This window comes from Petromyzon marinus, chromosome 17 (genome assembly GCF_048934315.1).
Source record: "Petromyzon marinus isolate PM22_M1 ecotype Great Lakes invasive population chromosome 17, UKy_Petmar_22M1.pri1.0, whole genome shotgun sequence".
Taxonomy (NCBI): domain Eukaryota; kingdom Metazoa; phylum Chordata; class Hyperoartia; order Petromyzontiformes; family Petromyzontidae; genus Petromyzon; species Petromyzon marinus.
This window is the reverse complement of record NC_133683.1, coordinates 12,861,848-12,875,770: the sequence shown is the minus strand read 5'-3', so window position 1 is coordinate 12,875,770 and position 13,923 is coordinate 12,861,848. Positions and strand designations below refer to the sequence as shown.

At 49.4% G+C, this 13,923-nt stretch overlaps 1 protein-coding gene across 3 annotated transcripts in view; it reads right to left on the bottom strand.

The window, feature by feature from the left end:
* LOC116943323 (5'-3' exonuclease PLD3-like) overlaps nt 1–13,923 on the bottom strand; it is a 32,948-nt gene that overhangs the window by 9,001 nt on the left and 10,024 nt on the right. For all 3 annotated transcript variants that reach the window (XM_076067633.1, XM_032956107.2, XM_032956108.2), the window contains 6 exons: nt 12,911–13,062; nt 7,951–8,134; nt 4,421–4,547; nt 2,604–2,731; nt 975–1,172; nt 401–540 (listed from right to left, as the gene is read on the bottom strand). In XM_076067633.1, coding sequence (XP_075923748.1) covers nt 401–540; nt 975–1,172; nt 2,604–2,731; nt 4,421–4,547; nt 7,951–8,134; nt 12,911–13,062 — 929 coding nt within the window. The remainder of the gene's footprint in view (nt 1–400; nt 541–974; nt 1,173–2,603; nt 2,732–4,420; nt 4,548–7,950; nt 8,135–12,910; nt 13,063–13,923) is intronic.

The window sequence follows — 13,923 nt, the reverse complement described above, 5'->3', positions numbered from 1 at the left end:
AGCTACATAGCTCTTTTTTCAGAAGCGACCTGGCCACAAATCATAGCTCAACGAAGTGGCTTATCACGTGGAAATTTCTAGCGGCCAAATCATCTAAACGCGTGATGTTGATTCTAAATCTGGCGGGGAAAAACCGAAGGACCCGGAGAAATATCCACGTGACCACTGGGAGAGAGACACGCAAACTCCAAATATGCAGGTGTCAGGGTCGGGATCGAACCCACGACCTCCTAAATACCAGGCGAGGTAGTTAATAACATCTCACCACCGTGTAACTCTGCATGGAGGTTGCCAATACAAGTGCTATGCAGGCTCTTAGCCCGCTTAGCTTCTGAGATCTGATGAGATTGGGTGCATTCTGGGCGGTTTTGGTTGCAGGCCTATTGGGTGGCACGAGTACCTGCGATGTTTCTCATAGCGCGACGTGGGGAAGTAGTCCATGACGGCGACGTACACAAACTTGCTGGCGTGGTTTATCTGGTTCACAATGGCCACCAAGTCATCGGTGCGGCCCGTAGCACACAGTGACATTGGGGAGCTCTGTGTACACACGCACGGAAGCACACGCACGCACGCATGCATGCACCGTCGGGGTCAATGGTTTACCCATTAAAAAAAAAAACATCACTACACACAACAGAGGCATGTGCATGTCTGGCAGAAGACAGCAATTTTCTGGCCCACCCCTACTGGACATCTGTGAAAAAAGAGCTTCATAGCTCACCGGATTCCTCCTGTATAAATATTTTGCACCTGGGTGACAAACTTTTTTTTATTTAACAAGGCAAGGCCCACCGAGCTATTTAGCTCCTTATCAGAAGCCGCCTGGCCATCACAAATGTCAGCTCAACGAAGCGGCTTGTCACGTGGAAATTCGGAGCGGCCAAAACACTGAACGCACGTCGATTCTAAATGCCACCGCTTTCGGCGACCACGGCAGGAAGGTCGCGGCACGAGCGCCGCCGGGAGCTCACCGAGACGTAGACCTCGGCGGGCGTGCCGTCGAGGCGGACGTGCAGCGGCGTGTGGCGGTTGAAGGATGTGCTGAACTGCGAAGGCCACACGGCGGGGATGGTTTTCTGACCGGCCAGGGCGCGGTACTGCAGAAAGATCTTCTGCACGTCGCGCGCCAGGCAGCTGCAGTTGTACACGACGGCGCCCAGCTCCTTCACCTGCCGGCACGCGCACAAAAGGCACGTGGGGGAAGGGGCGGGCTCACGGGTCCGCCCGTTTGTCGACGAGATTTTGACTGATGCGCACATACGTGTGTGTGTGCGTGTGTGTGTTGAACTTGTGGGGAGCGGGGTTAACGCGCTGTGCTACGAAAGCGGCGACCCCCCCCCCCCCAGTTCATTTCCGGTTCGCGGCCAATACCAGTGATGATTATGTGAACCGATCCTGGGTCTCCCCTAGGTCGATTCAGTCTCAAATCACCACCTGGTGTGGTATGTAAACATCACCACTAGGGAGACACAAGGCGGTTGGGCGTGGTGTTGGCCACCCACCCCCTCGTGTGCTGCTCTGGCCTTCATAGGTGCTCGCTAACAGCACTTGCCCCTACAGTCTGTTAAGCCGATACGGGGATCTTTGTCTTTTGTGTTGAACTTCATTTGTACTGTACGTAGCCAACCGTGCTAATCGGAGGTGCGGGGGGGAAGGACAACGAGCTAAAGACAAAAAAACAGTTATTAATAAAAGAGATTCCAATCTCGATTTAATACTCCTTTAACCCACATCGATGTGGGAGTAACTGCTCATGGATCCTACAATCCAAGCCCCTATTGTACAACCAACTTGTGCAACATGACCCGTTACGTGGGAATTAACACAAACACGACGAATAAGAGATTGGCTCACTTGAGATTAGATTATATGCAGGAGCGAGACCGATTGCTACGTCACAGGACCATGAGCTATTGGAGACGGTAGATAGATTATGGCCGATGGCAAGGATGATCTTGTTCCTCTTCTTCATATGACGACTGATGTTGACGGAGAGCAACAAGTGTGATTTTTTTTTTATTTAGGTGGTTAAGCCAGATAATGAAGTCAGGAGTAGCGACGCGCACCGCGGTGACGTTGCCTCCTCCGTATTTGCGAATCGGGCACCGAGTAACACGGTCTGTTCTGGGCGGTGACCATCGGTCGACGAAACGCCAGAGTTTTTCATTTTCCATTTGTGCATCAAGTATCCGAAGGCAATGATAAACCATTTAACGAAAACTGTAAACATTTTGTTTAGTTTACCAGGTAATGTCCACTGAGCTACGCAGCTCTTTTTCAGGAGCGACCTGGGCACGAATGACAGCCCAACGAAGTGGCTTATCGTCACGTTGAAATTTATAGCTGCCAAATACTGCAAAGGGCACGTTGATTCTAAACGTGGAGGTAAAAACCCGAGGACCCGAGGAAAAAAATCCACGCGAGCACGGGGAGAATATTAAAACTCCAAATATACAACACGCTGGGGATCTCACCCCGTGCCCTCCTGGATATCTCACCAACGACGACGACGACGACGACGACCGCTTATATAAAGCGGCTGCCGCTACACGAGGAACAACAAGCGGAGGAAAAGCACAGCAGGAGGCCGGCGCCCGCACCTGTGTGAGCGACCTCCAGTCCATGTTGGCGCTGCCCACGTACGCGTGCGTGTCGTCCACCGCCCACAGCTTGGTGTGCAGCACGCCGCCCGTAAGCGTGGAGAAATCCACGTAGCTCAGGTTGGCACCTGCCCACGTGGGGCCCCGGCACAAACGAGGACAGACAAAGATCCCCCCCCCCCGTGTAGCCTTAACGGACCCGTCGGGGCAAGTGCTGTTAAGCGAGCAGCACCTATGAAGGCCGGCACGGCACACGAGGGAGTGGTGTGGCCAGCACCACGCCCGGGCCCGCCTTTGTCTCCCCAGTGGCGATGTTTTACACACCGCACCAGGTGCTCGTGTGAGGCCCAGGCGAACTAGGGGAGGCCCGGGACCGGGTTCAGATTATCGTCACTGATGTTGGCCGCGAGCGGGAATCAAACTCGGATCGCCGGGTTCCTAGCGCAGCGCAGCGCTAACCGCGACCATACCGCTCGGCACACACGAGGACAAACGCGGCACAAGCACCATCGGCACGCAGCGGAGAAATTAATTTGTATCATCAGCGCAACACATGCAATCTTTTCAAAGATAAATGGGCATAGGCAGATCACAATTTATAAAAAAATGTCATTAGTCGATGAACCATGCAATCATGCAAGAGTACGCTGGTGTGTAACCCAGCACTTTGGAGATAGTGCTATGAAGAAGGGCCATAGCCCAAAACGTCGCCGTATATATATATTTTTTTTCTCTCAAGGCAGTGTCGTTCACGAGTGTATTTCGTTGTGCACCACTGCCAACGCGGACGGCGTGAGTGGACTGTGCGCGCAATGCATCGTATTAAATGCCCACACGCAGAGCCACTACGTTGGCAGTAGATGGCAGCACAGCAGATAAAATCCTCCCGGTGGTTTGAAAAATTGTCAGCGTTCATGTCACGATGGATTTAAGAATGGATTCTGTTTCGTCTCATTCTACCATCTCGTTCGTGACGTGGGTTTAGCTCTTGGCAGATCTTATTTTCCACATTCATCAGCTGACTTTACTCCAGATTATCTGCATGCTTTGAGAGTGGCAAAATAGGATTCATTTATCACCATGGCTGGGTGACTGCACTTGTTTGCACAATAATTTACCACCAGTTAATATTAATCAGGTGTAATCAAATACTCTTTCCGCGGTCAATTATTGGGACCCATTTATTATTGGTGGCCACTCCGACAATCAGAACTCAGCGTGACGCGGCTGATTATGCCAATGACGTAATCAAGCCACACCTATTCATAAAGTAATACTTTAGTACATTTGATATTCATTCCGTTGTTCTAGCACAAGGCTATCAAGAAAGCACTACGTTTCACAGATGGATAGTTTGCTGGCAGAGGGCGATTTTTTCATGTTATGTATTACAAGTCAGGGAATTGCACCAATAATATAACTGATCGAGTGATCGTTTACTTAACCCCTTTTCCGTTCCAAGACGTCTGCAAGTTGCAAGGTGGGGTCCCGTTCACCGCTAAATCTCGGAGCGTGCAAGCGGTGAGCGTTAATTTGATTTAGAGAGGCGTATCGCCGCAATTTTAAAAGAAATTGCGCACACCTCAGAGAACTGTAATCGACACGACCGCACTCTATGATAGCTGACACCAAACTGTGCCACACGCCCTCCCGCATGGCCTTGTGGGAGCCTCGGTACCGATAACCTTATTTTAGGGTTTTTTTACGGTTCCGTCCCGATAACGTACACGGAATCAGAGAAAAAACTGACGACATACACGTATGTCATCGGAACGGGGAAGGGTTAAATTAACAGGAGAACCAGCTCTGAAGCTCACCCTTGCTGGTGAGGTCGGCGAGGTCAAGCTGCGACTGCTTGCGCGCGTTGGACGAGCCGTCGGTTGCCAGCTGTAGCGACACTCCCCGTGCCGGCAGAGCCAGGAACGCATCCATCACCGCCTTGCCCTGCACCGCACACACACATACACACGTACGCACGTATGTATGTATGTAGAATTAATTTCGCACCGTACGTAGCCAACCGTACTAATCGGAGGTGTGGGCTCAGCACGTGGACATCCGCGCAAGCGGGGAGCTGTGCCCCACAGCTACGACAATCCGGCGCCATCAAGGCGGGGTGGGGTAAATTACACATGTTCCAACATAAGGGTCAGAGTTTACATTTACTGCGTGTTTAAATGTCGCGATGGATGTTGCCGTGGTGTAACGGTGAACACACTGGACTGGCACCAAAGAGTTCGGCAGTTTTACTTTGTTATCCCACCGCATCGCGCGTTTATTGATGCACTTCTGCGGCCATCTGGAACGCTCTTCCTTTCGATATTAGAGAGCCACTGGAGCTATTCACTGTTAAATAATCTAGATGAAAAACTCCGAAATAGGGTTGCTGTTCACAGCGTTTCTGTTCCCCTCCCCCGTTTTGCGATCTGTGTATTGTCCCGGGCTCGCATTGCGTTACAATAAAAAACATTTTTAAAAAAATCTAGATTGAAAAGTAATTTCTTTAGAACCGATTTTTGTATGTAGTTTGTTGTCCTTCCCCCACACCTTAGATTAGCACGGTTGGCTACGTACGGCGCAAAATAACTTCAACATACACACAGTTGAAACATTGGTGCAAGTTTTTAAATTTCCTTCCCTCCCCCCATGCATCTGTCTGCCCAGCCGTCTAAATGGTTTCAAAACAGTCGATATCTGGCTAACGTGGAAGAGTAGGCCATATACCCCCCTCGAGTGGCTCTCGAGAGCTCCCTCTAATGGAGGGGCTTCCACCAGCAATGCCGTGAGCAGGCAATTGCAGGGCTGCACCTTCTCGTGTTCACCTTAAATGTCACGACAGCTCATGTGCTGTTAAGACAACCCCAGCTATACTGGGCTGAAAGGTTGTTAGGATCACAGCGCAGTGCCGTGAATTATAAAGATTAACTCTACGTGAAAGTAATTCGGGTTGCCATCGTAACATTCCGGAGCAATCCAAGAGAGTTCTAGACAGCTAGAGATTAATAGGGGTGCCACGGTGGTGAGATGTTAACTCCCTCGCCTGGTATACAGGAGGTCGTGTGTTCGATCCCGACCCGGACGCCGATACATGTGGAGTTTGCATTGTTCTCCCCTCGGTCACGTGGATTTTTCTCCGGGCCCTCTGGTTTTTTTCCCTCCACATTTACAAACATGCTTTTAGAGTATATGGCTGCCATGAATTAAAGTGATAAGCCACTTCGTTGAGCAATCATTTGTGGCCAGGTCACTTCTGAAAGAGAGCCGTATAGCTCAGCAGGCCTTACCCGGCAAAGGCAAAAAAGTACAATTTAGTAGAATAAAAATAAACCCTCATCAATGCATTGGTTTTCTTTTTCGTTGTGAAATTGAGGTTAACCACAAGTGGGGGAAGTCTTGGCGCAATATAAATAGGTTTTACCCTTTTAACTGGCACAAAAACTGACACCTTTATTCAAGGCATCGTGTCTGCAATAACCACAACACAAGCAGTCAAAATGCAAACAAAAGAGACAACTCTGATAATAATATGCACTGTCCTTGAATTTGATTGGTCCACACCCGAGACGGCTTTTCTTAGAGCCGAGTCTCCACTGGTGTTGGACCAGAAGACGCCAAAAGGCGTACAACTCAAAAACAGCGCACTATCAGAGTATTGAGGGCTCGGGGTGAGCATTTACATTATGAGACCTCCTTTGCCAGTAACAAGATATAGAAATGGGTTTTGCCCTTTTAACTGGCACAAAAACTGACACCTTTAGTCAAGGCATCATGTTTGCAATAACCAAAACACAAGCAGTCAAAATGCAAACAAAAGAGTTGTCTCTTGGCACAATCTTTTGTCAGACATCGTTTTCACAAAGCGTCTTTGTAAGCCAGCTGATTAAATGCCGACACAGCAATCTTGGGCTCAGTCAACATCGGTGAAACGCTGAGCTGGTGCATAAAAAGAGAAGCGACGGCCAAGAATGGGGCAAGTCGAAACAACGTTGTGCTTTGTGTTGTCATTCGCTTGTGACAAGATTGGAAGGTTCTTCCCACAAATTCAAGTACATATACTTTTATGAACCTTCTATCGGAATTTACTGAGATGTGTCCGACCATGCGTCTGTCAATGCTCCAAGATAAAACATACACCCCCCCACCCCCCCCCCCCTTGTCTATCCATGGCTTGTAAACAGGTGTAAAACGTGTTAATAATCAGCAAGACTGTGTGTCTACGTGGGCGTACATGTGGGTGGCTGGCTCTGTCGCATTACATCCTGCCAGCGACCCTTCGACACTTCACACAGCCTCAAGGTGCACCTAGCCTGGTACAAGCGCCGTGGTGACGTCACCGCCACTTAGCGGCGAACGGCGGCGGTTGTTGTTGTTGTTGCTGGCTGTGCTTTGGGAGACATTGCGCAGCGCAGCGCGGCGACCTCGGGTTCAATTCATAGCCATGCTCATGAGTGACACATTTTATATTAACCTGTCCTGGGCCTCAAATTGGTCGATTTAACTGGTAGCCAACCATACAGTTGATGAACCATGAACACTGGGGAGACAAACAGCTGGTGGGGGATATTATTGACCGCAACATTCCCTTGTGTGGCTGCGGCCTTGATAAATGCTCAATGGTAGCGCCCAAGGCCTCTAATGTCTGTAAGTCGAAAATAGCTGGTTGGATCGGGGAGTGGATACTTGTAACTATTTTTTATTTTACAAGGTAAGGCCAAGTGAGCTATATAGCTCTTTTGTTCATAACACCTAACATACCGAAATAATGTGCTGTGCCGCCTTCTTCTGGCAAGCCAGGGTACGAAACCTCGACGCCCACAGAAGTGGTTTTTCACAACATTTGTGCGTTCCACCAACCCTCGTTGCCTCCATATTTGCTGGATGACATTGCGGGCACCACCACTGCCCAGCTAATATTACTGTTGTCTCATACATAAACTATTTATATTTTTTATTTTACCAGGTTAGGCCCACAGCGATATAGCTCCTTTTTCAGAAGTGACCTGGCCACAAATGGCAGCTCAACGAAGTGGCTTATCATGTGGAAATTTACAGCAGCGAAATACTCGAAACACACGTTGATAAATGTGGAGGGGAAAAACCGGAGGACAAGGAGAAAAATCCACGCGTCCGGGTCGGGATCAAACCCACAACCTCCTGTACACTAGGCAAGATAGTTAACATCTCGCCACCGTGGAGCCCTTTCACAGATCTGAGCAAGGGAGTCTTGCGTATGCATGTAGAACATCTTTCGCACGGTACGTAGCCAACCGTGCTTATCAAAGGACGACAAACTAAACGCAAAAAAGCAGCTTTAAAGGAATGAATCGTGAGGCAGTCCGCTGCTTACCTGTGCCGCGGAGCTTTCGTTGATTCCCAAGTCGGAGTCGCGCAGCGTCCAGTAGAAGGAGGCGACCTGCACGGTCAGCGAGGAAGTGTGCAGGAGGTCGCTCCACCTCTGGAAGATGGACGGGTGCACGGGCGAACCCTCGGGAAAGGTCAAACCTTCTGGGATGCTCTCCACCAACACCAGGCTGCGGCCGGGTCGGGCGGGAAAGACGAGCACACATGCACGTAACACACGGCAATTAATTCACGCTTCGAGTACTGGGGAGGATGGCAGCAGCGTCATCATCACTCAATCAATCCAATACCAGATGAAGGCCCCCCCCCCACCCCCCAAGTCATCGACACCTCACAGCCTTGGGATGTAATAATCTACCCAGCACCTGCACTCCAGCTGCTGTCATTACTGCACATCTGCATTGGAAGCACACCTTGGTGCGTCCCTTCCTTTGGCTGCCAATCCGTCATTATTCTGGCCATCGCCCCCTCTAAGGATAAGGCTTTTGTATTTATTGGGCACTTATGTTTGTACGTGGAACTTCTTTCGCACCGTACGCAGCCAACCGTGCTAAATGAGTGCCGACTCGCTTAAAATGCCTTGGCAACTCCAAGCGCCTTACATGACATCTCAGCCATTCCAATGCCTTGCTGTAATCTAGCCAATGGAACCCCCAGTGGCAGCTGTCCCTGCGGGAGAAAAATGTGTACGTAGCGCCGGATTGCAAATGTGCAAAGGTCTGCCAGTATGGAACGGTGTTGCGGTTTTTTTTTAATTAAGCGATGCCTTCGGCCCAATTTCTAATGACATGTCCTGCCCAAGCCCACTTAGCATGTTTAACAGTCAAAATTACGTCTCTAAGCTGCAAATGTAGGAGAAATCATACGGAGGAATCACTCGGCAGGGTGTCACCAGCAGATTTCTTCATATGCTGTGAGACTGTTATGCACTCATACCAGCAACTTTCCTACCACAAACACCGTTTAACGGAAGTGGCCAATTTGTCCGAATGTGAGACCTCAAAAATATGTTCTGGAGACTCAAGAAAGACCTTCCTGAGTGAATATCATTTTGTTGGCTATTGATTCATAATCATATGACAGTATTGTCCTGCAGAGAAAAATCCATACAGCACAGGCAAAACGGTCCGTAAATACAGACAGTTATTTGCCAGCAAACTGTCCGCCCAAGCGAAATGTATTTAATTCTGTAAATGCATCAATTTACTGGGCAACAATCAGAAAACCACCTGTGCAATAGCGTGGTTTTCAAGCAAGCCTTTAGCATTATACATGACAGCACTCTACAGCTCCCATCGGGGAAAAAAACACATTGCTGGATGAATGAACCGCCTCTCTCAAGCCTCGTTTCCTCAGGGCATCTCAAGCTTGTTTAACACTACAGCTCAGCATTAGAGAGAGACAAGGGGGCCTTTTGCGGTGAAGTTGTTTCACCAGTCGGGGCAAGTGCTGCTTAGCACAACGTGCCCAATATCTCATCGGGAGAGGTAACGGCCACGCCTGGCTTGCCTTTGTGCACACCGCCGCACGAGAGGCGACTCTTATGCTGCAGGACATGCAGGTCCAGGCCTGACTAAACTAAACTATTTTTTTTATTTTACCAGGTAAGGCCCACTGAGCTCTATAGCTCTTTGTCGGAAGCGACCTGTCCACAAATGCTAGCTCAACGAAGTGCGTCATCACGTGGAAATATATCGCAGCCAAATACTCTACAAAACGCACATTTTGTAAATGTGGAGGGAAAAATCAGAGGACCCGGAGAAAAATCCACGCGACCACGGGGGAGAACACGCAAACTCCAAATATACAACAGGGATCGGGATCGAACCCACGACCTCCTGCATACCAGGCGAGGGAGTGAACATCTTGCCAACGCGGTGCCCCAACTTAAAACTGTGACGACTCATCGAATCGCACGAGGTGTGGATCATCGCGTGCATAGTATTGATACGGGGCTCACGTTACACTTCCAGGTAAAACGCATTTCACCGTGTCGGAATCGCTCCAAAACATGGCAGCCTACCCATCTCTCAGCCTAAAGCACCTATCACGTGATTCCCCTAGCAGGGACAATGAAAACAGGTTGCAGCAGCAGCATTCCTGGACACAACCTACAAGTAAACAACACTCCCTTTTGCAATGAGCTCACCGTAGTAACATGAGCATCTACACGACGTGTGGTTGGTGCTTGCATTGTACATTCACGTGTTGACGATGCGCCAAGCAGAAGCGATTCATTTCACTCACAACGTCTCCCGTGTCCAAACAAGCATTGGTCGGTTGCTCACCTGCGCCTTAGAGCCTGAGCCGGCGTCGTAAATGACAACACTACGCGCATGTACAGCCCTTTTGTCAATCCACTGCTGGATGAGGGCCTCCCCCCCCCCATACCTTGCGGGCCGTGAATGATATCTGGACCGTGTTTCACCACGCTGATCAGTGTGGCTCGGTGAAGGTGGGAGTGCAGAATAATGTTTGGCCGGTCCTCGATGAACGCATCTCCATACAAAACGTTTTTGCTTTAGCAAGGTTCTTCCATTAGGGAACGCTTTACGCGGAACACGCGCCGTTATGACGCGATTTCTGAGCGGTCGACGACGAACCGCCTTCGTGAACGGCGTGGCCGAGCGGTGTGGGAATTCTGGGTACACACGCGGGGGAAAGATACACGGGCGGCTTACCCTCAGGCTGGGCTCTCTGTTCCGCCATGGAACGACTGCAGGCTGATTTAATAGTGAAAATGTGATTCAAGTTGGCATTTACTGTTTGCTCCCTGTCATGCTCATACAGTAATTCCTCGCTAAACGAGGCACTTTTCAGGTACGCATCTACCGCGTTGAACGAGGAATTTTCTGTACATTGCTGCACTGCCCTCTGTTGCCCATAATACCTACTACACCTGTCTTTTGCAGATGGTGGGTCACCCATCCAGGCTCAAAGCCTGCTTAGCTTCTGACGACAAACGATATGGGGTGCATTGCCCAATCATCCAGCTCAAGCATCAACAACCTCGTATGTTTCTCAATTTCATTTCAAATATAAAGAAAAATGCATCAGCATTTTGTCAGAAAGAGTTCCAGAGGTGGGCAACGTAACAACTAAAAGGGCCTTCGTAAGTAATAATAAGATTTTAAAATCAATACGGAATTTAACAGGAATCCAGTGCAGTGAACCGGAGTTAATGTGTTGTGATCGACGCGTGAAAAATAAAGATCTTGGCTTGCATCATTTGGCACCAGTTGGAGCATGTTCTAAACAACATGGTTAAAGTTTGAAGGGAAATAAAAAATAAATATAAAGAACTGAAAGAATGTGGTCCTAGAGGGCTGACAATACTCCCGATAAGCAATGGGTTCACTTCCTTATTGTACATCGCCAGTCATAATCAAAAAGCAACGATCGTTTGACCATACTTCGCCACGCCGGTCGGCGTGGGTTGCCGAAGGAAGGGGGAACAGGACCGGTTGAGATGTCATTGGTCACTCGCGTGGTTGGGGCTTGAACTCGGCTCACTGGGTCCAGAGCGCATTGCGCAAACCCACCGCAATACCGCTCTCCGAATGCCCACATGCCTCACGAACCTGCCCTCGACAGCCAAACATCGAGCAGATATGTTGGACGGTGCCTTGTGTGTTATTATACACACCGTTTGGAGTTTAAGGAAACTCTGGGTGTAAAAAATGTTTAATTATATTCTAAGCACCATTTTAAGGGGAGACTTGTTTGTTGATGATAACGTGACAAGAATGATTATATTTCGCAAATCATCCATTACATCCCTATTTATTATCACGAGGTCTGTCATGTTTATCAGTCATATCATCACATGAAGAAATCTTGTTCCTGATTTCTCACAATCAGCAGACTGACAGCACAATTCATCAGTGGACAGCCCGGAGGATGACACCAAAGAACGACTTCGATGGCCAGTCCAATAGGCCCCTCTCACTCAAGTAAGGACAAGCCCTCCCCCCTTCATGCTCTGTAACGAGTGGTTTGACGCACGCCAAATTGGCAAAGACATCTGATTACACTTACTCTCGGAGATGTCACATGCAAAGTTAAGATTAAAACAACATTGGGCGACTGGGCTCACGATCGCAAATTAACCGTAATTCTAATTTCACTTTGTTTGTTCATGGGGTGGCACGGTGGTGCGGCGGTTTAGCAAACTCCACGACCCGAGGTCAATTCCTGGCTGCAGCTCACGCCACCGGTGGGGGGTGATATGTGAACCAGTCCCAGGCAGACCTGCGTCACCAACCCGCACTTTACCAGCATTGACGAAGTATGGTCAAACAGCCCCCCCCCCCCCCCCATTGACCCAAGCGGCGTAGGGGAGCCCTACATCCAACAGCGGAGCGATAAAAGTGCTGCAATTATTTATTTGTCAAGAAAATCCCCAATGAGTCTCAACACTATCCATCAGGAGAACCCTGATTTTATTTGTGGCTACACTTGCAATCTTGGTTTAATCAGGGGTGGCTGTACAGTTTCAAGCTCGCGCTCCCAGCAGTTGTCAGACGAGTTCTCCGATGCAAGCATTACTTGTTATACAGTAGAAGGCTGGCGTTGGAGAAGAAGGCGCATCATGGTTCCACCAATTCTGACCCGCCCCTACTGGATATCTGTGCAAAAGAGCTTCATAGCTCATCAGATTACTCCAGGATGAATACATATTCGGATTCTGTACCTGCACGAGTCATTGTAATGAACTTACGCTGGCATTTAAGTACTTAAGGGCCTATGTTGTTTGACTATGCATGGGAAACAAGATTTACAATAACAAAATTGGTAATGCCATTCACCAGGAAGCCTCATCGAGTCTCGAGACAATTTTTTTTTTCCCCCCATGAGGACCGTACATCATTACGTTTGGCCAATTTGATTTTTTTGTTAACAAGTGGTGTTCCGTGTGTGGGGGAGAAAACCGCCTGGAGCTGCACCTGCAGGGTTCGTCGCAAACTCCCGGATTGGCAGCCGAGTCGAGGTGGCTGGCTGTGCGCACCACATCCCACACGAGCGGCAGATGGAGGGACACAGCCACGAAGAGCATGAGGACCCCGCCGCCCAGCAGTGCCACGAACACCGCCAGCCGCTAAGAACACGTGGTGGGGGCGGGGCGGGGCGGGGCGGGGGGAGTGCAGAGTGTAGCAAACGTACAGACGAGCACAAAGACAAAAGCTCCTCCATGTAACCTTCATGCAGACTGCGGAGTAAGCGCCGTCAGCAAACACCTATTAATTAGCCGGGCCTAGAATCTGTGACTTCAGTCTAATTCATCGCTCTGATGTGTTCTGGGGATTTAATGGGTGTTGCTAAGCACGATAAGAGGCATTCCGCTTCGTGTACCGGCGGCGACACTTCTGCAGGAATGGAATAGAAGCTCCAAGCTCGCGAAGCGAAACGTCATTGTTTGTTCCATCACAGTAAATCATGTGTGTTTAATTCTCAAGGGCTGGGGTTATACAAGTGAACCCCTTATGGCGGCACCCTGGGGTCCCGAATAAACGGAAGGCAAAACCATAATTAATGTATTTATTTTGGGAGACTCCGTCCCACCGCGCACATAAACTCCGCGACCCACCTGGCGCGGATCATTCTGTTGTCATGTCGTCCCGAATGTGCAGAAGAAATAAAACTTTGAAACTTTGACTAGCGCATCGTGTAGAGCTTGTCGAGAGGAATAGATCGCCGTGTCGTTCGCTTTCAACAGACATAAATTGACGTCGCGGCTCAGTTTATGCGAGAGCCGGGGGCTTATGGGACCCCGTGGTCCCGCCATAAGGTTCACGTGACAAACCAAATTAATTCCATGAATTTTTTGTACGTTCCTTGGTGACGCGGCTATTTAATCAGAGGAAGCTTTCTGGCTTCCAACCCAGAATTTCAGCGGTGCCAGCTCAGTCCATTGACCTGGAGCCACCCGGCTACTTCTCGCCATCCTTGTGTGTATTTC